The sequence below is a fragment of the Sus scrofa genome, chromosome 1 (assembly GCF_000003025.6).
Source record: "Sus scrofa isolate TJ Tabasco breed Duroc chromosome 1, Sscrofa11.1, whole genome shotgun sequence".
Lineage (NCBI taxonomy): Eukaryota > Metazoa > Chordata > Mammalia > Artiodactyla > Suidae > Sus > Sus scrofa.
Genome location: NC_010443.5, coordinates 179,540,222 through 179,565,035, shown reverse-complemented (window position 1 = coordinate 179,565,035; position 24,814 = coordinate 179,540,222). Strand labels below are relative to the sequence as shown.

The 24,814-nt window shown below is 38.4% G+C and overlaps 1 protein-coding gene across 7 annotated transcripts in view; it reads right to left on the bottom strand.

Annotated features, from left to right (window-relative positions):
- KLHDC1 (kelch domain containing 1) overlaps positions 1 to 24,814 on the bottom strand; it is a 65,335-nt gene extending 40,521 nt beyond the window's left edge. Inside the window, exon 1 of one of the 7 annotated variants that reach the window (XM_021101403.1) lies at positions 24,306 to 24,814. In XM_021101403.1, the coding sequence (XP_020957062.1) occupies positions 24,306 to 24,401 (96 nt within the window). In that variant the 5' untranslated portion in view covers positions 24,402 to 24,814. The other 6 variants (XM_021101387.1, XM_021101396.1, XM_021101378.1 and 3 more) reach the window with 6 other exon arrangements.

Genomic DNA, 24,814 nt, shown 5'->3' with positions numbered 1-24,814 from the left:
AGTACCTGCTAACCCTCCAAAGTTCTCGCCTTTTCATTACACTCCAGTCTTCTTTCAGTTTCTAAACCCATGCAAGTTCCCTTCTGCAATAGGACTGTGTTCTATGATCTTCTCACTTCCTGGAATGCTCTCCCATAACTTGCCTAATTAATTACTCATTCTTTGAGAATCACCTTAAATTCTTCTCTAAGTTTGCAGAATAAGGTTAAATGATTAAGGTCACTGTTCGTTTGTTTTATTTTTTTAATTTTTTAAAATGGCTGCACTCTCAGCATATGGACATTCCCAGGCCAGGGACTGAATCCAAGCTACAGCTGTGACCTACGCTGCAGCCACAGTAGCGCCACATCTTTTAACTCACTACACCAGGGATCAAACCTGTACCTCCACAGAGACCAAAGCCACTAGAGTTGGATTCTTAACCCACTGTGCCACAGCAGGAACTCCCCAATGTCACTGTTAAATGATCTTTTAAGTCCTGTACTTCCCCTTCCAAGTCCATTGTCTGTATCATACCTACCTACCACCACCACATGGCACAAGCTTCATAATACACAGATCATGTTTATTTTGTAGTAATTCTGTTCCCAAAATCTAGCACGGTGACTTGCACATAAAAAACTAACAGAATATTTGTGAATGAATGGGTACATGAATGTGAGTGAATGGGTACATGAATAATACCTGTTAAACTGAATGCATGCTCACTTCATGATTAAAAGGAAAAGCCTGTTTCACTAATCCTTAAAGGTGGTATTAAAAAAACACAAATAAAGCACAGTACTAACAATCGGGATGTAGTTGCTTCTTACTTTCTCACCGATTTCTCTCCTAAATTCTCCTTTCTTTTCTACATCATGTTTTCCAACTCTAGATCATTTCTGTTGATATTTAACATGCCTTAATATTACTCATCTTATAGAAAAACCAACAACTCTTTCATAACTCTTCTTTTTTCTTTGCTCCCTTTACAACAAAACTTCCATACTGAGTTAACTATAGAAGTCTCCATTGCTTCACCTCTCATCACCTCACCAATCCACACAAATCAGTCTAGACTCATTCCACTGAAATTGTTCTTGTTAACGTCAGCCTAAAAAAGAAAATTAGTGAACTGATTCATCCAGAAATACAGAGATACAGACTATATTAAAAAAGTTGAGACATCAAGGAAAAGAGAGAAGAACTAGATCTAATTAGAATTACATTAGGATAAAATAGAATGAGAAAGAGGCAATATTTGAAGAGAAAAGCCTGAGAGTTTTGCAAATTTGTTGACAATCATCAATCCTGAGATCTAGGAAGTCCTAACAAGTTCCAAGCAGGATAAATAAACAGAAATCCATACCTAGATACATCACAGTTCAACTGTGTATCAAAGAAAAAGACACATTCTTATAAACTGCCAAATATAGATCACCTTCAAATGAACAGCAACTAACAACTGACTCCTTATGAGCAAGACTAAATAATATTAGCCAATGTGTTTAAAGAAAGTAACTGTCAACCTAGAATTCTATACCCAGGAAAAATACCTTTTAAAAATCAAAGTAAAGTAAAGAAATTTTCTAACAAAAATTTAGACAGCTGGCAACAACAAGACAATCACTTTAAGAAATTGTAATAGATGTAGTACTTCAGGCAAAAGAAAAATGATCAAAATTAAACATCTGAAATGCAACAAGCAATAGTATGACAAGATATTGGTAAGTGTGTGGGTAAATTTAAACATAAAAAAAGTCTAAGCTTGGAGTTGTCTTGTGGCACAGTGGGATAAGGATCTGGCGTCATCACTGAAGTGGCTTCGTTTGCTGCCATGATACAGGTTCGATCCCTGGGCCAGGAACTTCCATGGGCCATGGAGCAGCCCCCCACCCCAAAAAAAAGGAAAAAGAAAAGAAAAAGAAATCTACACTTAGAGAGTTTTTGATTACAGTAATTGATAGAACAGGAAATAAAATAATAAAAAAGGAAACAGGAGATGTGAACAATACAATTAGGAAGACTGATAAAATGGAAACATACAAAATACTCCCATGATATTATATATAACATATAATTAGATTATACACTCTTTATGAGAACAAAGTGTATAGTTTTGAAAATTGATCACATGCTAGTCTTTAAAGCAAGCCTCAACATAACCCAAAGCACAGTTATCATATAGATACAGACCACATTCTCCCTGGTGTAACACAATTCAATTAGAAATCAATAACAGAAAGCTAACTATAAAAATAGCATATTGTTAGAAATTTAACATATTTTCCTAAACAATGTATGGGTCAAATAATAAATAATGGAAAGTATAAAATAACAGAACTGTAAATGACAAAATACTTCTTATCAAAACTTGAGGAATACAGCTAAAAAGGTACTTAGAAGAAAAATGTATAGCCTTACATACAATAAAGAATTAAAAAGTCTCAAAAAGAATAACTTGGGCATCCAACTTCAAAAATTCAAGAATTAACAACACAATAAAAAGGAGCAGATAATGAAAAATTTTAAAATAGAACAGAAAGAATCAAGTAAAATGTAAGTCAAAAGTTGGTGTTTCTGAAGGCTGATAAACCTGACAAGACTATTCAAGGTGGCAGAGGGGTAAGGAAAGGAAGGCATCATTTGACAATTTTAGGAATGGAAAGAGGGCCATATGTGTAGCTACTTAACAATATTATGAACAACCTGAGTTTATGCCAATTTTTTTTTTTTTTTTTGGCCTTTTAGGACTGCCCCTGCAGCATATGGAAGTTCCCAGGCTAGGGGTTGAATTGGAGCTACAGCTGTTGGCCACAGCCACAGCCACACGGATCCGAGCCCCATCTGTGATCTACACCACCAGAGCTCACAGCAACACCAGATCCCCAACCCACTGAGCGAAGATATGGATTAAACCCACATCCTCATGGATACTAGTCGAATTTGCTACTGCTGCGCCACAACAGGAACTCCCTATGCCAATAAATTTTAAAACCTAAATGAAATGGATAGAGGGGCTGGAGGTAGGAGGAAAACTGACTCTAGAAAAGATGGAAAATATGAAAAATCCCCTATCTTTAAACAGACCAAATCAGAGGTTTAACCTCTGCCTCCCCCACAAAGTACCAGGCCCATATGGCTTTAACGATGAGTTCTTCCAAACATTCAAAGAACAAACAATTCAATCTTCAAAAAAAAAAAAATATTGCAGAATATAGATGAAGGAATACTGCCCAGTTCACTTAGGAACAGAGACGTAAAATTCCTTAGAAAGTAATTAACCAACAGGATCCAGTGATGTATTTTTAAAGAGGTAATATACTAACTTGTGCTTAATCCAATAAATAAAAAATTGGCTTAACATAAAATTAGGTTTCTTCTTTTTTTCTTTTTTTGGCCACCCCATGGCATATGGAATTCCTGGGCCAGGAATCAGATCTGAGTCCACAGGTGCAGCTGTGGCCAGATTTTTTAACCCACTGTGCCAGGCCAGGGATCAAACCTGTGTCCTGGTGCTGCAAAGATGTCGCTAATTCTGTAGCACCACAGTGGGAACTCCCAAAATTATTTGAGTAAATCATCACATTAAGAGATTAAAGGGGAACAAATAGATTATTTTAGTGTATAATACAAAAACATCACCCTCTAATATTCAACATTCATTCACTGAATATCAAATAGAAGTGAATGTCCTTGGAGTTCCCATTGTGGCTTGGAGGTAACAAACCCAACATGAAGACTCCAGTTGGATCTCTGGCCTCACTCAGTGTGCTAAGTATCCAGCATTGCTGTGAGCTGTGGCACAGGTCACAGACACAGATCGGATCCTGTGTTGCTGTGGCTGTGGTGTAGGTCAGCAGTTGCAGCTCCCATTCGACCCCTAGCCTGAGAACTTCCATATGCTGCAGATGCAGCCCTAAAAAGACAAAGAAAAAAAGAAGGGAACTTCCTTAATTTGCAAAAGGTCATATACAAACAAACAAACAAAACTTTAGAGCAAACATCAAACTTAATGGTTAACAGTTGAAAATAATCCCTCTGATATTAGGAGCAAGAAAAAAAGTCTTCAAATTAACACTGGACTTCAGGTCCACTAGTGTAGCAAAGAAAATGAAATAAAAAAGAATAAAGATTTGGATGGAAGAAACAAAACTGTCATCATCTATAGATTATATGATTCTACATAGAAAATAAAAATATAATTAACAGATGAATTATGAGAATTAGTGCTCCAATTTGACCCCTAGTTCAGGAACTTCCACATGCTGCAGGTGCAGTCCTAAAAAGTAAAAGAAAAAGAAAGAAAGAAAAAGAAAGAAAGAAGAAAGAAAGAAAGGAAGGAAGGAAGGAAGGAAGGAAGGAAGGAAGTTTAGTTTTTAAAAAGTTAACAGTAAAAATACAAAGAAGCTAAGAATAAATACAACAAAAGATGTATAAGATTGCCTATGAAGATACTTATAAAACTTTACTGAAAGACATCAGGAGTTCCCGTCGTGGCTCAGTGGTTAGCGAATCCGACTAGGAACCATGAGGTTGCAGGTTCTATCCCTGGCCTTGCTCAGTGGGTTAAGGATCCAGAGTTGCCGTGAGCTGTGGTGTAGGTCGCAGATGAGGCTTGGATCCTGCGTTGCTGTGGCTCTGGTGTAGGCCGGTGGCTACAGCTCCGATTCGACCCCTAGCCTGGGAAATTCCATATGCTGTGGGAGTGACCCAAGAAATGGCAAAAAGATTAAAAAAAAAAAAAAAAAACTTTATTGAAAGACATCAAAAAGCCCCAAATACAGAGATATATTATACATTTGGATTAGAAGTCTCAACTTTATAACATGTCTATCACCTTCAAATAATCAAAAGATTGAGTACAGTAACATAAAATCCTAATAGGGAACTTTACTTGACAGTCTAATTCTAATTATAAAGTTTATGTAAATAAGGAAGCACTGTGGGAAAAGATTTAGCAGTTCCTCTAAAATTTAAATGTAAAATAACCCTATGACCCAGCAATTCCACTCCTAGGTACTGAAAAAAATTGAAAATACAGGGTCAGATACTTGGATGCCAAGATTCATATCAGCATTATTCACAATACACAAAAGGTGGCAATAACTCAGGTGTCCCAGTGTAATCTTAGCTATCATAAAAAGAAATGAAGTTCTGATACATATTGCAACATAGCTAAACCCTGAAAGCATTATGCTAAGTAAAATAAGCCAGACCCAAAAGGACAAATACCATATGATTCCATTTATATGAAATAGCTAGAAAAAAGCAAATTCATAAAGACAGAAATATTTGACATTACCAGGGAATGGGGGAAGGAGGGCGGGAGAGTTACTGCATGATGATGGGACTAATAAAGAGTTTTGGAATTAGATAGTGGTGCCATTGTACAACACTGTGGATATAATCAATGCCACTGAATTGTACACTAACCTCGTTGAAATGGCAGGTTAAACATTTTACATATTTTACTATAATTAAAGAAAATTTTATATAAAAGAACGAAAGGCCCTTAATAACCAAAATATTCCTGAAGAACAAGAACAAGGTAGAGTGGGGATGGGGCTTTTACCACTCAACCTGTAGACTTGTAATAAAGCTGCTGTAATTTAGATAATGTGTTTCTGTCACAAGAATCAACAGACAGACTAATGGGACAGAATAAAGAAATTAGAAACAGATCACACATAAATGAAGACGATGTGTGACAGATTGAGTTTGCATGTTAGTAACAAAAGGGAGACTATTTCACATGACACAAGAACTATTGTTTATTCACAGTGAAATATAATGAAATTGAATCGCTACCTTAAACCAACCTAACTAAAAAATTCAGATTAAAAAAAAATTAAACATGGAAGACAAAGTTGAAAACCGTTTAAAAGATGATAAAGGAGACTTTAAGACCTCTTCACTGGGAAAGATTTCTTAAGATGCAGGAAGCACAAAGCATTAAGGAAAAGATAGAAATTACATTAAAAATAAGATCTTCTGTTGAACAAAAGACAATCATTAAGAAATTACAAAGATAAGATATAAACTCAAAACATGTATTCAACACATACAACTATAATAATTAAAGAATTTCTATAAATCAGTAACAAAAAGAAACTCAAAAGACCAATGGGAGTTCCTGTTGTGGCTTAGCTGTAATGAACCTCACCAATATCTATGAGGATGCCAGTTCGATCCCTGGCCTCACTCAGTGGGTTAAAGGACCTGGTGTTACTGTGAGCTGCAGTGTAGGTTGCAGACTCGCCTCAGATCTGCGTTGTTGTGACTATGGCATTGGCCAGCAGCTGCAACTCTGACTTGAACCCTAGCCTGGAAACTTCATATGCCTTGGGTGCGGTCCCAAAAAGACAAAAAAAAAAAAAAAAAAAGGACCAATGAGCAAAAGACATGAACCAGCATTTCTACAGAAGAGGAAAAACATAGTTCATAAAGCTATAAAAAGAAACAACTTTAGTAATCAGGGAACGCAAACAAAAACCACAATAACAAAATATTATGTCACACTCACTGGATTGGCAAAAAATTTAATGCCAGATGGTATCAAATGTAGTCAAGGACGTGAAGCAAGAAAGAGGCTGGTGGGAGTGTAAACTGATACAAATATTTTGGCAATATTGACATTTCCAAGTAAATCTGGCTATGTATGTACCAAGCCACCCAGCATTCTATTCCTTGGTATATGCCCTAGAGACTGTGTGTGCCCTCATGCATGTATAATAGGAGACATGTTATAAGAATGCTCAATGTAGTATTGCTCACAATTCCAAAAAAAACCCAAAAAACTAAAACATTCAAATAGTGATCAACAGTGGAATAGATAAGAAAACTGTAGTAAATTCACACAATAAAATATTATACAGGGCATACACCAACTGAATGAATACAAGGATTATTTTAAAATATTTAGTAACCACATAGCACCAAAAGTGACCAAAGAGAATAAACACCAAGTAAACAAAGGTGCAGCTATGCAAGTGCACATCAGCTGCATACAAGCAACATATGAATCTAACAAACATAATGTTAACTAAAAGAAATGTCATGAAAGAAAATACATGTCAGGATTCAACCCAAATAACATGATTCATGATAAAACTATAAAGAATATAATGATGGATGGCATTAAGATAGTGGAAAAGAAGGACTGGAGCTCAACTTCTCTCGTAAAAACAACAAAATTTACAACAAAATGGTGAGCAATCTTCAACCAAATGGACTGTAAACTTTCAAAAAGATAATCTACTCCAGAAGACAAAGAGGCCACATCAAGAGATAGGAGGCAAAAAAAAAAAAAAAAAAAGAAAAAAAAAAGACATGGAGTTCCCGTCGTGGTGCAGTGGTTAACAAATCCAACTAGGAAACATGAGGTTGCAGGTTCGATCCCTGCCCTTGCTCAGTGGGTTAATGATCTGGCGTTGCCGTGAGCTGTGGTGTAGGTTGCAGATGAGGCTTGGATCCTGCGTTGCTGTGGCTCTGGCGTAGGCTGGTGGCTACAGCTCCGATTAGACCCCTAGCCTGGAAACCACCCATACGCTGTGGGAGTGGCCCAAGAAATGGCAAAAAAAAAAAAAAAAAAAAAAAAAGAGGTAGGAGGGGCAATTACACCATATAAGCAACCCCATACCTCTGGGGTGGGAAGCTACACAGACTGGAAAGTAACTGTTTCACAGAGACTCACATACAGGAGTGAGAGTTCTGAGCCCCACATCAAACTCCCACGTGTGGGTATCTGGCAATGGGAGAAAGAGCCCCCAGAGCATCTGGCATTGAAGGCCAGTGGGGCTTTGTGCACAGGAGCTCCACAGGACTGGGGGAAACAGAGACCCCATTCTTAAAACCTTCACGTGCACTGGGTCCCAGGGTAAAGCAAAGTCTCCATAGGAATCTGGGTCAGACCTGACTGCAGTAATTGGAGGACCTCCTGGGAATACAGGGGGTGAATGTGGCTTGTTGTGAGGGAAGGGCATTGGAAGCAAAGCTCTTGGGAATATTCAGCAGTGTGCCTTTCTCTGGAGGTGGCCACATTGGGAAAATCTGGCCCCACCCATCAGTGCTGAGAAGCCTCAGGCCAAACAAAAATCCAGGTAGGATCACAGCTGCACCCATCAACAAACAGGCTGCCTAAAGACACCCCAGGCACATACCTACCTTTAATCTCACCCAGAGACAAAGCCCCATCCACCAGAGGTATAGGAATCGGCTCCACCTACCAGTGGGCATGCATCAGTCCCTCCCATCAGGAAGCCTACAGCAAGCCCCTATACCAACTTCAGCCACAAGGGGGGCAGACACCAGAAGCAAGAGAGGCTACAACTCTATTATCTGTAAAAAGGACACCACAGTGGAGTTCTCATCATGGCACAATGGTTAATGAATCTGACTAGGAACCATGAGGTTGCATGTTCGACCCCTGGCCTTGTTCAGTGGGTTAAGGATCCAGCGTTGCTACGAGCTGTCATGTAGACTGCAGACGCGGCTCGGATCCTGCGTTGCTGTGACCCTGGCATAGGCCGGCGGCTGCAGCTCCAATTCAACCCCTAGCCTGGGAACCTCCATATGCCACAGGAGCAGCCCCAGAAAAGACAAAAAGACAAAAAAAAAAAGTAACCACACCAAAAACCTATAAAAATGAAAAGACAGAGAACTATAACTCAGATAAGGGAGAAAGAAAAAAACCCAGAAAAACAGCTAAGTGATCGGAAGATTCTCAGCCTCCAGGAAAAAGACTTTAGACTGTTGAAGCAGAAGATGATACAAGACATTGGAAATAAACCGGAGGCAAAGATGGATAACTCACAGGAAACACTGAGCAAAGACATACAAGATGTAAAACTTAAACAAGAAGAGATACAAAATACAGTAACTGAAATAAAAATTCATTAGGGGAGTTCCCTTCCTGGCTCAACAGTTAATGAACCCAACTCGGATCCACAAGGACATGGATTTGATCCCTGGCCTCGCTCAGTGGGTTAAGGATTTGGATGGTGTAGGTGGGAGACGAGGCTCAGATCCCTCGTGGCTGTGGCTGTGGCTGTGGCTCCAATTTGACCCTGAGTGGAAAAAAAAAAAGTTCATTAGAAGCAGCCAACAGCAGAATATAGGAGGCAGAAGAAACAAATAAGAGAGGTAAAGGACAGATTAGTAGAAATTATGGATGCAGAACAGAAAAGAGAAAAAAGATTGAAATCTAATGAAGAGAGTCTCAGAGAACTCTGGGACACCAACATCTGTATTATAGGGGTGCCAGAAAGAGAAGAGAGAGAGAGAAAGGGACAGAAAAAATATTCGAAGAGATAATAACTGAAAACTCCCCTAACATGGGAAAGGAACCACTCACTCAAATCTGGGAAGAGCAACGAGTACCATATAAAATAAACCCAAGGTGAAATATGCCAACACATATTAATCAAACTGACCAGAATTAAAGACAAAGAGAAAATAATGAAAGCAGCTAGGGAAAAGAAACAAATAAGATACAAGGGAACCCTGATAAGGTTATCGGCAGATTTTTCAGCAGAAACTGTTCAGGCCAGAAGGGAGTGGCATGAAACACTTGATGTGATGAAAGAAAAAAAACTCCAACCAAGATTACTTTACCCAGCAAGGCTCTCATTCAGATTTGAAGGAGAAATCAAAAGCTTTATAGTTAAGCAAAAGCTAAGAGAATTCAGGAACACTAAATCAGCTTTACAACAAATACTAAAGGAACTTCTCCAGACAGAAAAGAAAAGGCCACAGCCAGAAACAAAAATTCCACAAATGACAAGGCTCACCAGTTAAAGGTATATATACAGTAAAGGTATGAAATCATCCACACATAATCATGCCACCAAAATCAGAAATCATGAGAAGAGGAGGGTGCAAATGCAGGACACTGGAAATGAACTTGCAATTAAGAGACCAACAACTTAATCCTGTATATATACAGACGCTTATATCAAAACTTCAGAATAACTACAAACCAAAAACCTACAATTGATACACAAAAAAATAAGAAAAATCAACTCAAATACAACACTAAAGAGAGTCATCAAACCATGAGAGAACAAGAGAAGAAGGGAAGAAAAAAGAGCAACAAAAACAAATCCAAAGCAATTAATAAAATGGCAATAAGAACATACATACATACATATCAATAATTACCTCAAATGTTAATGGACTAAACGCCCCAACCAAAAGACATATACTAGTTGAATGGATACAACAACAAGACCCATATAAATGCTGTCTTCAAGAGACCCACTTCACGTCTATGAACACATACAAATTGAAAGTGAGAGGATGGAAGAATATAGTCCATGCAAACAGAAATCTAAAGAAAGCTGGAGTAGCAATACTCATATCAGACAAAACAGACTTTAAAATGAAGAATATTTTAGGAGACAAGGAAGGACACTACATAATGATCAAAGGATCAATCCAAGAAAATTGATATAACAATTTTAAATAACTACGCACCCAACATAGGTTCACCACAATATATAAGGAAACTGCTAACAACCTTAAAAGGACAAATCGACAAGAACACAAGCATAGTGGGGGATGTTAACACTCCACTTTCAGCAATGGACAGATCATCCAGACAGAAAATCAGCAAGGAAATACAGGCCCTGAATGAAGCTTTAGACCAGATGGACTTAATAGATATTTATAGGACATCCCATCCAAAAGCAACAGAATACACATTCTTCTCAAATGCACATGGAATATTTTCTAAGATTGATCACATCCTGGGCAACAAATCAAACCTTGGTAACTTTAAGAAAACTGAAATCATATCAAGCATCTTTTCTGACCACAACACTATATGACTGGAAATCAACAAGAAAAAAACTGCATAAAACACAAAGATGTGGAGACTAAACAACATGCTGCTAAACAACCAATGGATCACTGAAATCAAAGAGGAAATTTAAAAATACCTAGAAGCAAATGACAACAAAGATACGACACTCCAAAACCTATGGGATGCAGCAAAAGCTGTTCTAAGAAGAAAGTTTATGGCAATACAAGCCTATCTCAGGAAACAAGTAAAAGCTCAAATAAACAAGCTCACTTTACATCTAAAGCAGGTCGCGAGAGAAGAACAGACAAGACCTAAAGTTAGTAGAAGGAAAGAAATCATAAAGATCAGAGCAGAAATCAATCAAAAAGAAATGAAGAAAACCATAGAAAAGATCAATGAAATACAAAGCTGGTTCTTTGAAAAGATCAACAAAATTGATAAACCCTTAGCCAGGCTTATCAAGAAGAAAAAGGAGAAGACTCAAATCATGTTAACCATTTTTTTTTTTTTTGTCTCTGCCATTTTCTTGGGCCGCTCCCACAGCATATGGAGGTTCCCAGGCTAGGGGTCTAATCAGAGCTGTAGCTGCCAGCCTACACCACAGCCACAGCAACACAGGATCCTTAACCCACTTGAGCAAGGCCAGGGATCGAACCCGCAACCTCATCGTTCCTAGTCAGATTTGTTAACCACTGAGCCATGATGGGAACTCCACAAATCAATAAAATTAGAAATGAAGGAGTTCCCGTCGTGGCGCAGTGGTTAACGAATTCGACTAGGAACCATGAGGTTGCGGGTTCGGTCCCTGCCCTTGCTCAGTGGGTTAACGATCCGGCGTTGCCATGAGCTGTGGTGTAGGTTGCAGACGCGGCTCGGATCCCCCGTTGCTGTGGCTCTGGCGTAGGCCAGTGGCTACAGCTCCGATTCAACCCCTAGCCTGGGAATCTCCATATGCCGCGGGAGCGGCCCAAGAAATAGCAACAACAACAACAACAAGAGACAAAAGACAAAAAAGAGACAAAAAAATATATTAGAATTTAACTGAAATTGAATACCTCTACAGCATGGTGATAGAAAATTATAAAAATAAATCATTCCCTTAAAAAAAAAAAAAGAAATGAAAAAGGAGAAGTAACAATAGACATCACAGAAATACAAAAGATCATAAGAAACTACTAGATGCAACTATATGCCAATAAAATGGAAAACCTAGAAGAAATGGACAAATTCTTAGAAAAGTACACTCTTCCAAGACTAAACCAAGATGAAATAGAAAAGATGAATGGACCAATCACAAGTACTGAAATTGAAACTGTGATTTAAAAACTTCGAACAAACAAAAGTCCAGGACCAGATGGCTTTGGAGGTGAATTCTATTGAACAATTAGAGAAGAGCTAACACCTCTCTTTCTGAAACTATTTTTAAAAATTGCAGAGGAAGGGATACTCCCAAACTCATTCTATGAGTCCACCATCACCCTGATACCAAAACCAGATGAAGATACCACAAAAAAAGAAATCTACAAGCCAACTTCACTGATGAACATCGATGCAAAAATCCTCAACAAAATACTAGCAAACTGCATCCAACAATACATTAAAAGGATTGTACATCATGATCAAGTGGGATTTATCCCAGGGATGCAAGTGTTCTTCAATATCCACAAATCCATCAGTGTGATACACCACATTAATAAATGGAAGAATAAAAACCATATGATCCTCTCAGTATATGCAGAAACAAAAAGCCTTTGACAAAATCCAACACCCATTCCTGATAAAAACCCTTCAGAAAGTGGGCATAGCAGGAACCTACCTCAACATAATACAGGCCATATATGACAAACCCACAGCAAACATCATTCTCAAGGGTGAAAAGCTGAAAGAATTTCCGCTGAGATCAGGAACAAGAGAAGGATGTCTGCTCTCGCCACCACTCTTCAACGCAGTTTTGGAAGTCCTAGCCAAGGAAATCAGAAAAGAAAAACAAAAGGAATCCAAATTGGAAAGGAATAAGTAAAACTATCTCTATTTGTAGATGACATGATACTATAGCTAGAGAATCTTAAAGACACTACCAGAAAACTGTTAGAGCTCATCCATGAATTTGGCAAAGTCGCAGGATACAAAATTAATACACTGAAATTGATGGCATTTCTATACACTAACAATGAAAGATCAGAAAGAGAAATTAGGGAAGCAATCCCATTTACCCTTGCATCCAAAAGGATAAAATACCTAGGAGTAAACCTACCTAAAGAGACAAAAGACCTGTACTCTGAAAACTATAAGACACTGATGAAAGAAATCAAAGAGGACACAAATAGATGGAAAGACATACCATGCTCTTGGATTGAAAGAATCAATATTATCAAAATGACTATACTACCCAAGGCAATCTTCAATGATTCAATGCAATCCCTATCAAAGTACCAAGGACATTTTTCACAGAACTCAAACAAAATGTTTTAAAGTTTGTTTGGAAGCACAAAAGACCCAGAATGGCCAAAGACATCCTGAAAAAGAAAAATGGAGCTGGAGGAATCAGGCTCCCGGACTTCAGACTATACTACAAAGCAACAATCATCAAAACTGTATGGTACTGGCACAAAGACAGAAGTATAGATCAGTGGAACAGGATAGAAAGCCCAGAATGAAACCCAAGCACATACAGTTAACTAATCTATGACAAAGGAGGCAAGACTATGCAATGGAGAAAAGACAGCCCCTTTAATAAGTGGTGCTGGGAAAACTGGACAGCCACATGGAAAAGAATGGAATTAGAACACTCCCTAACACCATACACAAAAATAAACTCCAAATGGATTAAAGACCTAGATCTAAGACCAGATACTATAAAACTCTTAAGAGGAAAACATAGGCCAAACACTCTCTGACATATAAGACAGCAACATCTTCTCAGATCTATCTCTTAAGAGTACTGACAATAAAAACAAAAATAAACAAATGGGACTTAATTAAACTTAAGTTTCTGCACAAGAAAGGAAACCCTAAACAAAATGAAAAGACAGCCCACAGAATGGGAGAAAATCTTTGCAAATGAATCAACTGACAAGGGATTAATCTCCAAAATTTATAAACACCTCCTACCACTCAATACCAAAAAAACCCCAAACGACCCCATCAAAAAATGGGCAGAAGATCTAAACAGACAATTCTCCAAAGAAGACATATGGATGTCCAAAAAACACATGAAAAGATGTTCAACATCACTCATTATTAGAGAAATGCACATCAAAACCACTATGAGGTACCACCTTACACTGGTTATAATGGCCATCACCAAAATGTCTACAAATGATAAGTGCTGGAGAGGGTGTAGAGAAAAAGGAACCCTATTACATTGTTAGTGGGAATGTAAATTGGTGCAACCGTGGAAAACAGTCTGGAGATTCCTCAAAAAACTAAACATAGAACTACCATTTGATCCAGCAATCCCACTCCTGGGCATCTATCCAGAGAACACCATGACTCGCAAAGACACAGGTACTCCAATGTTCATTGCAGCACCATTTTCAACAGCCAAGACATGGAAACAACCTAAATATCCATAGACAGAGGACTGGATCAAGAAGATGTGGTACAGATACACAATGGAATATTACTCAGCCATTAAAAGGAATGAAATACTGGCATTTTTAGCAACATGGATGGACCTAGAAACTATCATGCTAAGTGAAGTCAGTCAGACAATGAGACACCAACATCAAATGCTATCACTGACATGTGGAATATGAAAAAAGGACACAATGAACTTCTTTGTACAACAGATACTGACTCACAGACTTTGAAAAACTTAGTTTCCAAAGGAGACAGTTTTGGGGGCAGGGGGGATGCGCTGGGGCTGTGAGATGGAAATCCTATAAAATTGGATTGTGATGATCATTGTACAAGTATAAATGTAATAAATTCACTGAGTAATAATAAAGAAAGAATGTAATTATTAACAAGAAATTAAAATAGAGGTACCCTGTGGGGGTGGGAGGAACAATGTAATCAGTGAAAGATAAACAGGAAGTTTCTAAAGTACTGATTCTAGGTGATTTCTTAATCAGAAAGCTAAACACAATACTTACTTTACTTACACTTTTGTATAAACACCTCAAATTTTAAAGTTAAAAAAATTTTAAGAAATGAATATTAGATTGCTCAAAGAATCATTAGAGATAGAGAACCAGCCTCTGATCTATGTAAAGAGAAGCCAGGTCTAAAACCTTCCCAGAAATCAAGTCTGGTGCCTAACTGCTGTAGTCACTGGTGAATATCACACTGCAGCTTGCAGCACTGCCTTTTATGGAGGGATCTTACCTTCCTCCAAATTCTTTTTTTTTTTTTTTTTTTTTTTTTTTGTCTTTTGTCCTTTTTTGGGCTGCACCAGGGGCATATGGAGGTTCCCAGGCTAGGGGCCTAATCAGAGCTGCAGCTGCTGGCCTACGCCACAGCCACAGCAACACCAAATCTGAGTGAGCTGTGTCTGCAATCTACACCACAGCTCATGGCAACGCCAGATCCTTAACCCACTGAGTGGGGCCAGGGATCAAACCCGCAACCTCATGGTTCCTAGTCAGATTCATTTCCACTGTGCCATGATGGGAGCTCCCTCCTCTAAGGTTAAGGATGCAGCATTGCTGTGAGCTGTGGTGTAGGTCACAGGCATGGCTCGGATCTGGCACTGCTTTGGCTCTGGCATAGGCCAGCGGCTACAGCTCTGATTGGACCCCTAGCCTGGGAACCTCCATATGCTGCAGGTGCGTCTGTAAAATACAAAAAATATAAAAATTAAAAAATTAAAAAAAGGCAATCATCCAACCAAAAAAAGAAAGGAACAAAGGAAAAACTTAGAATCAACTGGAAAACAAGGTTTAAAATTGTAATAATTACATATATATCAATAATTACCTTAAATGTCAATGGACTGAATGCTCCAATCAAAAGAACTAGAGTGGCAGAGTGGATAAAAAAAAAAAAACAAGAGCCTACAATATGCTGCCTACAAGAGACTCACCTTAGGGCAAAGGACACATATACACTGAAAGTGAGGGGACAGAAAAAGATATTTCATGTGAAAGGAAATGACAGGAAAGCAGAAGTTGCAACACTCATATCAGACAAAATAGACTTTAAAATGAAGGCCATAAAGAGACAAAGAAGGACACTATTTAATAATAAAAGGATCAATTCAAGAAGAGGATATTACACTTGCCAATACATATGCCCCTAATATAGGAGAACTCAGATACATAAAACAAATACTAGCAGACATAAAAGGAGAAAATGATGGGAATACAAAATAGTAGATTTGAATACCCCACTGACATCAATAGACATATCCTCTAAAGAGAAAATCAATATGTCAACAGGTATCCTAAGTGACAAATAGAACAGTTAGACTTAATTGATATTTTCAGGACATTACATCCAAAAAAACCCCAGAATATACATCCTTTTCAAGTGCACATGGAACATTCTCTAGGACTGACACCACATACTGGGTCACAAAACTAACCTCAACTAATTTAAGAGAACAGAAATTATTTCAAGCATTTTCTCTAACTACAATGTCATGAAACTAGAAATCAACCACAGGAAAAGAAATGAGAAAAAACTGTCGACATGGAAACTAAACAACATGCTACTTTTAAAAATCAATGGATCAATGAGGAAATCAAAAAGGAAATTAAAAGATACATTGAAACAAATGACAATGAAAACACAACCACTCAAAATCTATGGGATGCAGCAAAAGCAATGCTCAGAGGGAAATTCATTGCAATACAGGCTTTCCTCAAAAAAGAAGAAAAATTTCAAGTTGACATCTTAACCCACCTCCTAAAAGAATTAGAAAAAGAAGAAACAAAACCTAAAGTCATCAGAAGGAAGGAAATCATAAAGATCAGAGAGGAAATCAATAAAACAGAGATTCAAAAAACAATAGAAAAAATCAATAATACCAAGAGCTGGTTCTTTGAAAGGGTAAACAAAATTGACAAACTCTGTCCAGACTCACCAAGAGAAGAGAGAACCCAAATAAACAAAATAAGAAATGAAATAGGAAAAATCTCAACAGATACATCAGAAGTACAAAAAAAAAAAAATGAGACTACTATGAACAATTATATGCCAATAAATTTGACAGCCTAGAAGTAGACAACTTTCTAGAGACACACAGCCCACAAAAACTGAATCAAGGAGAATCAGATCATCTGAACAGACCAATCACTAGAAACGAAATTGAATATGTCATAAAAACACTCCCTACAAACAAAAGTCCAGGATCAGATGGCTTCACAAGTGAATTATACCAAACATAAATAGAAGAGCTTATATCCATCCTTCTTAAACTTTTCCAAAAGATTGAATAAGGAACACTTCCAAAGATATTCTATGAAGCCACCAGCAGCCTAATACCAAAACAAAAGATACTACCAAAGAAGAAAACTACAGGCCAATATCCTTGATGAATACAGACACAAAAATTCTCAACAAAATTTTAGCCAACCAAATACAACAGCACATAAAAAAAGATCATATACCACAACCAAGTGGAATTCATCCCAAGTTCACAAGGATGGTTCAACATATGCTAATCCATCAACATCATACACCACATTAATAAAAGTCCAAAAACCACATGACCATCTCAATAGATGCTGAAAAAGCCTCTGACAAAATCCAACATCCAATCATGATTAAAACTCTTACCAAAGTGGGTACACGAGGAATATATCTTAACATAACAAAAGACATTTATGACAAACCCACATCCAATATAATACTCAATGGAGAAAAGCTGAAAGCCTTCTCACTAAAATCTGGAACAAGACAAGGATGCCCACTCTTACTGCTTTTATTTAACATATTATTGGAAGTCTTAGCCACAGCAATCAGGAAACAAAAGAAATAAAATGTATCCGAAATGGAAGAGAAGAGGTAAATTTTTCACTATATACTATATATAGAAAACTCTAAGGACTCCATACAAAAACTAATGAACTTATCAATGAATTCAGCAAAGCAGCAGGATACAAGATTAACATTCAGAAATCAGTTGCATTTCTGTACACTAACAATGAAATACTAGAAAAGGAATATAGGAGTTCCCGTCATGGCTCAGTGGTTAACGAATCTGACTAGGAACCATGAGATTGTGAGTTCGATCCCTGGCCTTGATCAGTGGGTTAAAGATCTGGCGTTGCTGTGAGCTGTGGTGTAGGTCGCAGACATGGCTTGGATCCCACATTGCTGTGGCTCTGGCGTAGGCTGGTGGTTACAGTTCTGGTTAGACCCCTAGCCTGGGAACCTCCATATGCCATGGGTGTGGCTCTAGAAAAGACAAAAAGATTTAAAAAATAAAAGTAATATAAAAAACAATACCTTTTAAAATCTCACCCAAAACAATTAAATACCTAGGAATAAATCTGACCGAAGAGATGAAAGGCTTATATGCTGAGAACTATAAAACATTAATCAAGGAAACTGAAGAGGATTCAAAGAAATTGAAAGATATTCCATGCTCCTGGACTGGAAGAGTTAATATTGTTCAAATGACCATACTACCCAAAGCAGCCTACAGATTTAAGGTGATCCCTATCAAATTAACCCATGACATTTTTTCACAGAACTAGAATAAACAATCCAAAAATTTATATGGAACCATAAATGACCCAGAATTGTCAAAGCAATTTCAAGGGGGGGAAAAAAAGCTGGAGACATAACTCTCCCAGACTTCAGACAATATTACAAATAAAAATAATCAAGATAGTGTGGTACTGGTAACACAAATAGACATATGGACCAAGGGAACAGAACAGAGAGCCCAGAAATAAACCCAGACACATATGGCTAATTAATCTTCAATGAAGAAGGTGAGAATATAAAATGGGAAAAAGACATTCTCATCAGCAAACAGTGCTGGGAAAACTGGCAACTGCATGAAAATCAATGAAACTAGGAGTTCCCATCGTGGTGCAGTGGTTAACGAATCCGACTAGGAACCATGAGGTTGCGGGTTTGATCCCTGGCCTTGCTCAGTGGGTTAAGGATCCGGCATTGCTGTGTGCTGTGGTGTAGGTCACAGACATGGCTCAGATCCCACATTGCTGTGGCTGTGGCGTAGGCCGGTGGCTACAGCTCTGATTAGACCCCTAGCCTGGGAACCTCCATATGCTGTGGGAGTGGCCCTAGAAAAGGCAAAAAGACCAAAAAAAAAAAAAGAAAAAAAGAAAAGAAAATCAATGAAACTAGAACATACACATCTTGCACAAAAATAAACTCTAAGTGGCTTGAAGACTTAAATAAAAGACATAAGTCCATCAAACTCCTAGAAGAGAACATAGGCAAAACATTCTCTGACACCAACCCTACAAATGTTTTCTTAGGTCATTCTCCCAAGGCAATAAAGGCAAAAATAAACCAATAGGACCTAATCAAATTTACAACCTTTGGCACGGCAAAGGAAACCTTAAAAAAAAAAAAACAGACAGACAATCTATAGAATGGGAGAAAATAATTGCAAAGGATGCAACCAACAAGGGCTGAATCTCCAACAAACAACTCATATAACTCAACAGCAAAAAACCAAACAACCTAACTGAAAAATGGGCAGAAGACCTCAATGACATTTCTCCAAAGAAGACATACAGATTGTCAACAGGCACATGAAAAAAATGCTCAACATCACTAACTATTAGAGAAATGCAAATCAAAACTTTAATGAGGTACCACCTCACACAGGTCAGAATAGCTATCATTAATAAGTCTACAAATAACAACTGCTGGAGAGGTTGTGGAGAAAAGGGAACCCTTCTACAATATTGGTAGGAATTCATTTCCATACTGGAAAAAAGTATGGAGGTACCTCAGAAAACTAAATATAGAACTACCATATGATCCAGCCAACCCATTGCTGGGCATATATCCAGACAAAAATTTCATTCAAAAAGATAATGCACCCATATGTTCATTGCAGCACTATTCAAAATAGCCAAGACAAGCAAACAACCTAAATATCCATCAGCAGATGAATGGATTAAGAACATGTGGTACAAATACACAGTACAATACAACTTGGCCATAAAGAAGAACAAAATGATGCCATTTGCAGCAACATGGATGGAACTAGAGATTCTCACTAAGTGAAGTAAGTCAGAAAGAGAAAGACAAATACTATATAAAATAACTTATACGTGGAATCTAAAATGTGGTACAGATGACCCTGTCTAGAGAAAAGAAACCAACTCACAGGCATGGAGTGCAGACCTGTGGTTTCCAAGGGGCAGGGGAGGGAGTGGGATGGATGGGAGTCTGGGGTTAGTAGATGAAAACTATTACATTTAGAATGGATAAGCAATGAGGTCCTGCTGTGTAGCACAGGGAACTATATCCAATCACTTGTTGCAGAATATGATGGAAGATAACATGAGAAAAAAAGAGAATGTGTATGTATATATATATGACTGGGTATATATATACATATATATAAGTGTGTGTGTATATATATGAGTATATATATGTATACATATGAATGACTGGGTCACTTTGCTCTATGGCAAAAATTGACAGAACACTGTAAACCACCTGTAATAAATTTAAGAATAAGAAAAAAAGAAATACACATTTGGGGTGTTTACTACACATTCCTAAATTTCTCTTAAAGAAGGGTTACAAGGAATTCCTGTTGTGGTGCAGTGGAAATGAATCCGACGAGTATCCATGAGGATGCGGTTTTGATCCCTGACCTCGCTCAGTAGGTTAAGGATCCAGCTTGTGGTGAGCTGTAGTGCAGGTCACAGATGCAGCTCAGATCTGGTGTGTCTTTGGCACAGGCTGGCAGCTGAAGCTCAATTTGACCCCTGGCCTGGGAACCTCCATATGCCGCGGGTGCGGACCTAAAAAGCAAAAAAATAAAAATAAAAATAAAATTTAAAAGGTTACACAAATTTGTACCACCATTACCAATGCATGAGTGATTCATTTCCCCATGCTTCCCTCAAAAATTCTTTTTAATATATGCAAATTGGAGAAAAAATTTCGTTATTTTAAGCTGGGTTTCTTTGATTCATACTATATTTCTATTTCCTTCTTCATAAATTGCTGTGCATATCCACTGTTCATATTTCAAGGGAAATATTGATGTTTATTTCATAGGGCCTTTGTCTACCATATATGTTGCAAATACTTTTTCCAGTTTTTCATTCACCTTCTCACTTTATGGTATTTAAAAAGCACATATTTTAATTTTTTTTAAACTCTGGTCTACTAATCTTTTTCCCTTATAGTTTTTTTTCCCAATTCCGTTTTTTTTTTTTTTCGCCAACTCACAATTTTACAAATCGCATATTTTCTTCTGATATCATATACTTTTTTTTTTTTTTTTTTTTTGTCTTTCTGTCTTTTCTAGGGCCACATTGGCGGCATATGGAGGTTCCCAGGCTAGGGGTCTAATCAGAGCTGTGGCTGCCAGCCTATGCCAGGGCCACAGCAACGCTGGATCTGAGCTGTGTCTGCAACCCACACCACAGCTCACAGCAACTCCAGACACTTTAACCCACTGAGCAAGGCCAGGGATCAAACCCACAACCTCATAGTTCCTAGTCGGATTCATTAACCACTGAGCCATGACGGGAACTCCTGATATCATACACCTTAATTTCTCTACATTTAATATATCAGTTCAAAGACTTCATTATCATTTTCCTCCAGCTGTCCCAGAACCATTAAGCAATTGTTTTTTCCAGAACTGAAATGCTATCTTTTATATACAAAATAGTCTTCTATGCTTGGCTGCTTCTGTAATTTCTTTTTATTTTAGGGCCATACCCACAACATATGGAGGTTCCCAGGCTAAAGGTCGAATTGGAGCTATAGCCGCCAGCCTACCCCACAGCCACAGCAACACAGAATCCTAGCCCTGTCTGCAACCTACACAACAGCTCATGGAAACGCCATATCCTTAACCCACTGAGTGAGGCCAGGGATCAAATCTGCATCCTCAGGGATGCAAGTCAGATTCATTTCCACTGAGCTATGATGGGAACTCCCTGTAATTTCTTTTCCATCTCATCATGCTATCTCAGCTTGCATAAGGACCACTGATACAATTATTATAGTATCATAATATGTTTTAATATTGGTGCTGTAAGAGTCTAACCTTCATTGTTTTCAAACGTTTCCTAAATTGATTCTTCTTCCCTTTAAGTCCTCATCCAAAACAGAAATATATAATTAAGCAGACTCATGCAGCTCTTTTATAAAAGAAAAAGCTCAGGGCAAAATATATTAGCATCCATTATATTATGGAAATAAAACTGTTCATATGATTAAGCCTTAAGAGGAAAGCAAACTGCAAACATGCTAAAACAGTGTTTCTCCTCAAAAATTTGGAAAAACTGCTCACTAGTTGAAACACTAAAGCTTGTATGAATTTCAGTAATGTGGAAAGGATATGGGAGAATTAGGAGCAAAAGAATATTCTGGCACCCAGTTTACTACCTTTTTTTTTTTTTTTTTTTAAACCACTTACTTTTTCAGCATTACCTCTAGAGCATTACCTCTACAGGCAGGGCTATTTTCAGATACAAGGTCCATTAGAGTATGTTCAACAATAGAATAGCTTAGTAATTTAGACATATACATGGGCAGTTCAAGTTTTACCATACACATCAATTTTAACACACAATGTTTCTGTTAATGAGGAGGAAAGTTTTGCTTAGAACATACAACCTGGAATCATCTAACCATTATTCTTTACTGAGTACTGGATTAACCGAGATTCTAGGGCCTTTTAGCTGTTCAGAAGCTTTTGAATAAAACAACTGTTGGAAGGATTCTACTTTTTCTCATGATTATGTCCTGTCTTTTCTGTCTCCCACTCTCCCTTTCCTTCTGCTTAAGTCTTAGGCATATTTAAGTACTGACAATCCCTAGAATTTAAAAAGTGGTAGACTTGATCTAAATCTGTGTGGTACTTTTCAGGGTGATTCTTAGAACATTTACTCATGAGATTAATCAGTAATAAGAAAATAAATATTTCTATTCACTGACTGCCACTAGAAGACCTCAAATCTTATCAATTACACAATTTTCAAGAATAAAATGAGATTTTAAAAATTTAGACATTCCAGTTTATGGACCCAATAATAATCTACACTATCTCCACATGAGATATGACAGGTTACTATTTGAGTTTTTTTCATTTAAATTTTACAATATTAAGAATTACTATAGCAGATGAAGTTTTACACCTGTACATCAAGTGGCAGGGCTCAAGAAACAATTAAAATATTTCTTCTGCATAAACCATCATTACATCTACTTTTTCATTAAGAACAAGTGGTGGAAATATTAGACCTTAAGCAAGCATAATAACGTAACCTAATTTACGTTAGTTTATCATAGGAAAAAGCCAACTTTGGAAATCCAATACACCTAGGTTGGAATCTGTTGCCCTTTAGGTCAAACGGTCATTCAAATTATTTTACTCTTACTGACTCTTTAAAATGGGGATATTACTTACCTTACAAAATATGGTAAAGATTATACAAGATTAGGGATATGAAATTTCCTAGCACATGCCACGTATAGTCGGCACTCAAATTTGAGTTCTAATTTTCCCATCCTGATACTAAATCAAATTAAAAATAAACACACAAACAAAACAACAAAAACCAACTTAGATCTGAGAATCATTTAACATATACAGTATGTGCTTTATTTCAGTAAGCGATTCAGACATGTTACATCTGTCACATAATAGTATCGAGTCTGAAAAACGTAGGTTATACCTCCAGTAGAACTCCAGACGGCTCGCTTTTTTTCAATCTGTAAACTACAGGTGTTGGCATATATTCCTGAACTGTTTTCCATCTTTAGAATCTTTGCTTCTATAATCCTTTGATTACAGAAACAAAAATACGCATATTCAAGCCTCCACTGTAATGAGAATTTTAAAGCATAATACTCTTAAGCATACTGTTTCTAACATGAGTCTGTTTTGAGACTTGAAAAAAAATTCGTCATTACCCACTGGTAAAAGAATGCCACTGTTTGCTTATAAATACTTAAATGCTTCAGTGATTTTGGTATTTCGGATCGCGCCGCGGGGAGTAAGGAAATATTTACAAAATAACAAAGCATGGCATCCTTGGGCTTTTGAGCCTGCGCATGCATTTGAAACTGACCCTCAATCGCGCAATAACTGACTAAGTGCTGGGCAAGCCGCGGTCGTGGGGCAACAGTGAGGACCTGGGGAACTGAGTGGGAGGAGCCCGGAAGCCGGGGGTTGAAGGCTTTCCTAGTGGGAAAAGGCGGCGCGGCGTCAAGCCCCGGCAAGGCGGGGAGAGCGGTCGACTGCGGAGGGGCGGGGCCCCGGGGGGTGCCGAGCGCGCCCCGCCGGGATCACGGACCGGCCCCCGCCTCGGGGCCGTGTGTAGGCGGCCGCTCGGGCCGAGAAGCCGGGCGGGCTCCCGGCGCGAGTCCGCCCCGTCCCGCCTCTTCCCCTTACCACGTAGCCCCCCCACACGTAGAGGAAGTTTCCGTCCACCACCGCGCAGTGGCCGCTGCGCTCCTCGGCCACACAGAACAGCTGTGAGTCCGCCATCCGCACCGTCGCTGGGGCCGGCCGGTCGGCGCGCCGCAGCCCCTTGCCCACGGAGCGGCCTCTCCTCCCGCCCGGCTCCTCCACGCACGAACGGAACGCGTCGAGGGTCGAGATTGGTGGGAAGGCGGCGGCAGTGCGGCTGCGCCGTCCCGAAGCCCGCCCGGGAAGCCGAGCCCTGGGCGGCGGTGCCAGTTAGGGATGCTTGAGGTCTGAGTAGGAAGGGAGGTTCCTGGGCTTCTCCGGATCCCGATTTCACTTGGGAGTATGTTGTGTGGGCAGTACCGCCTAACTCTGTATTTTATCCACTAGCCTAATGGATTTCTGGTCTATGGGCTTAATGCTCCTGTGACTTAAATCAATATATCAATATATTAATATATTAATGCTTTTTGAGGGTTTGCCTTTTCCATTCA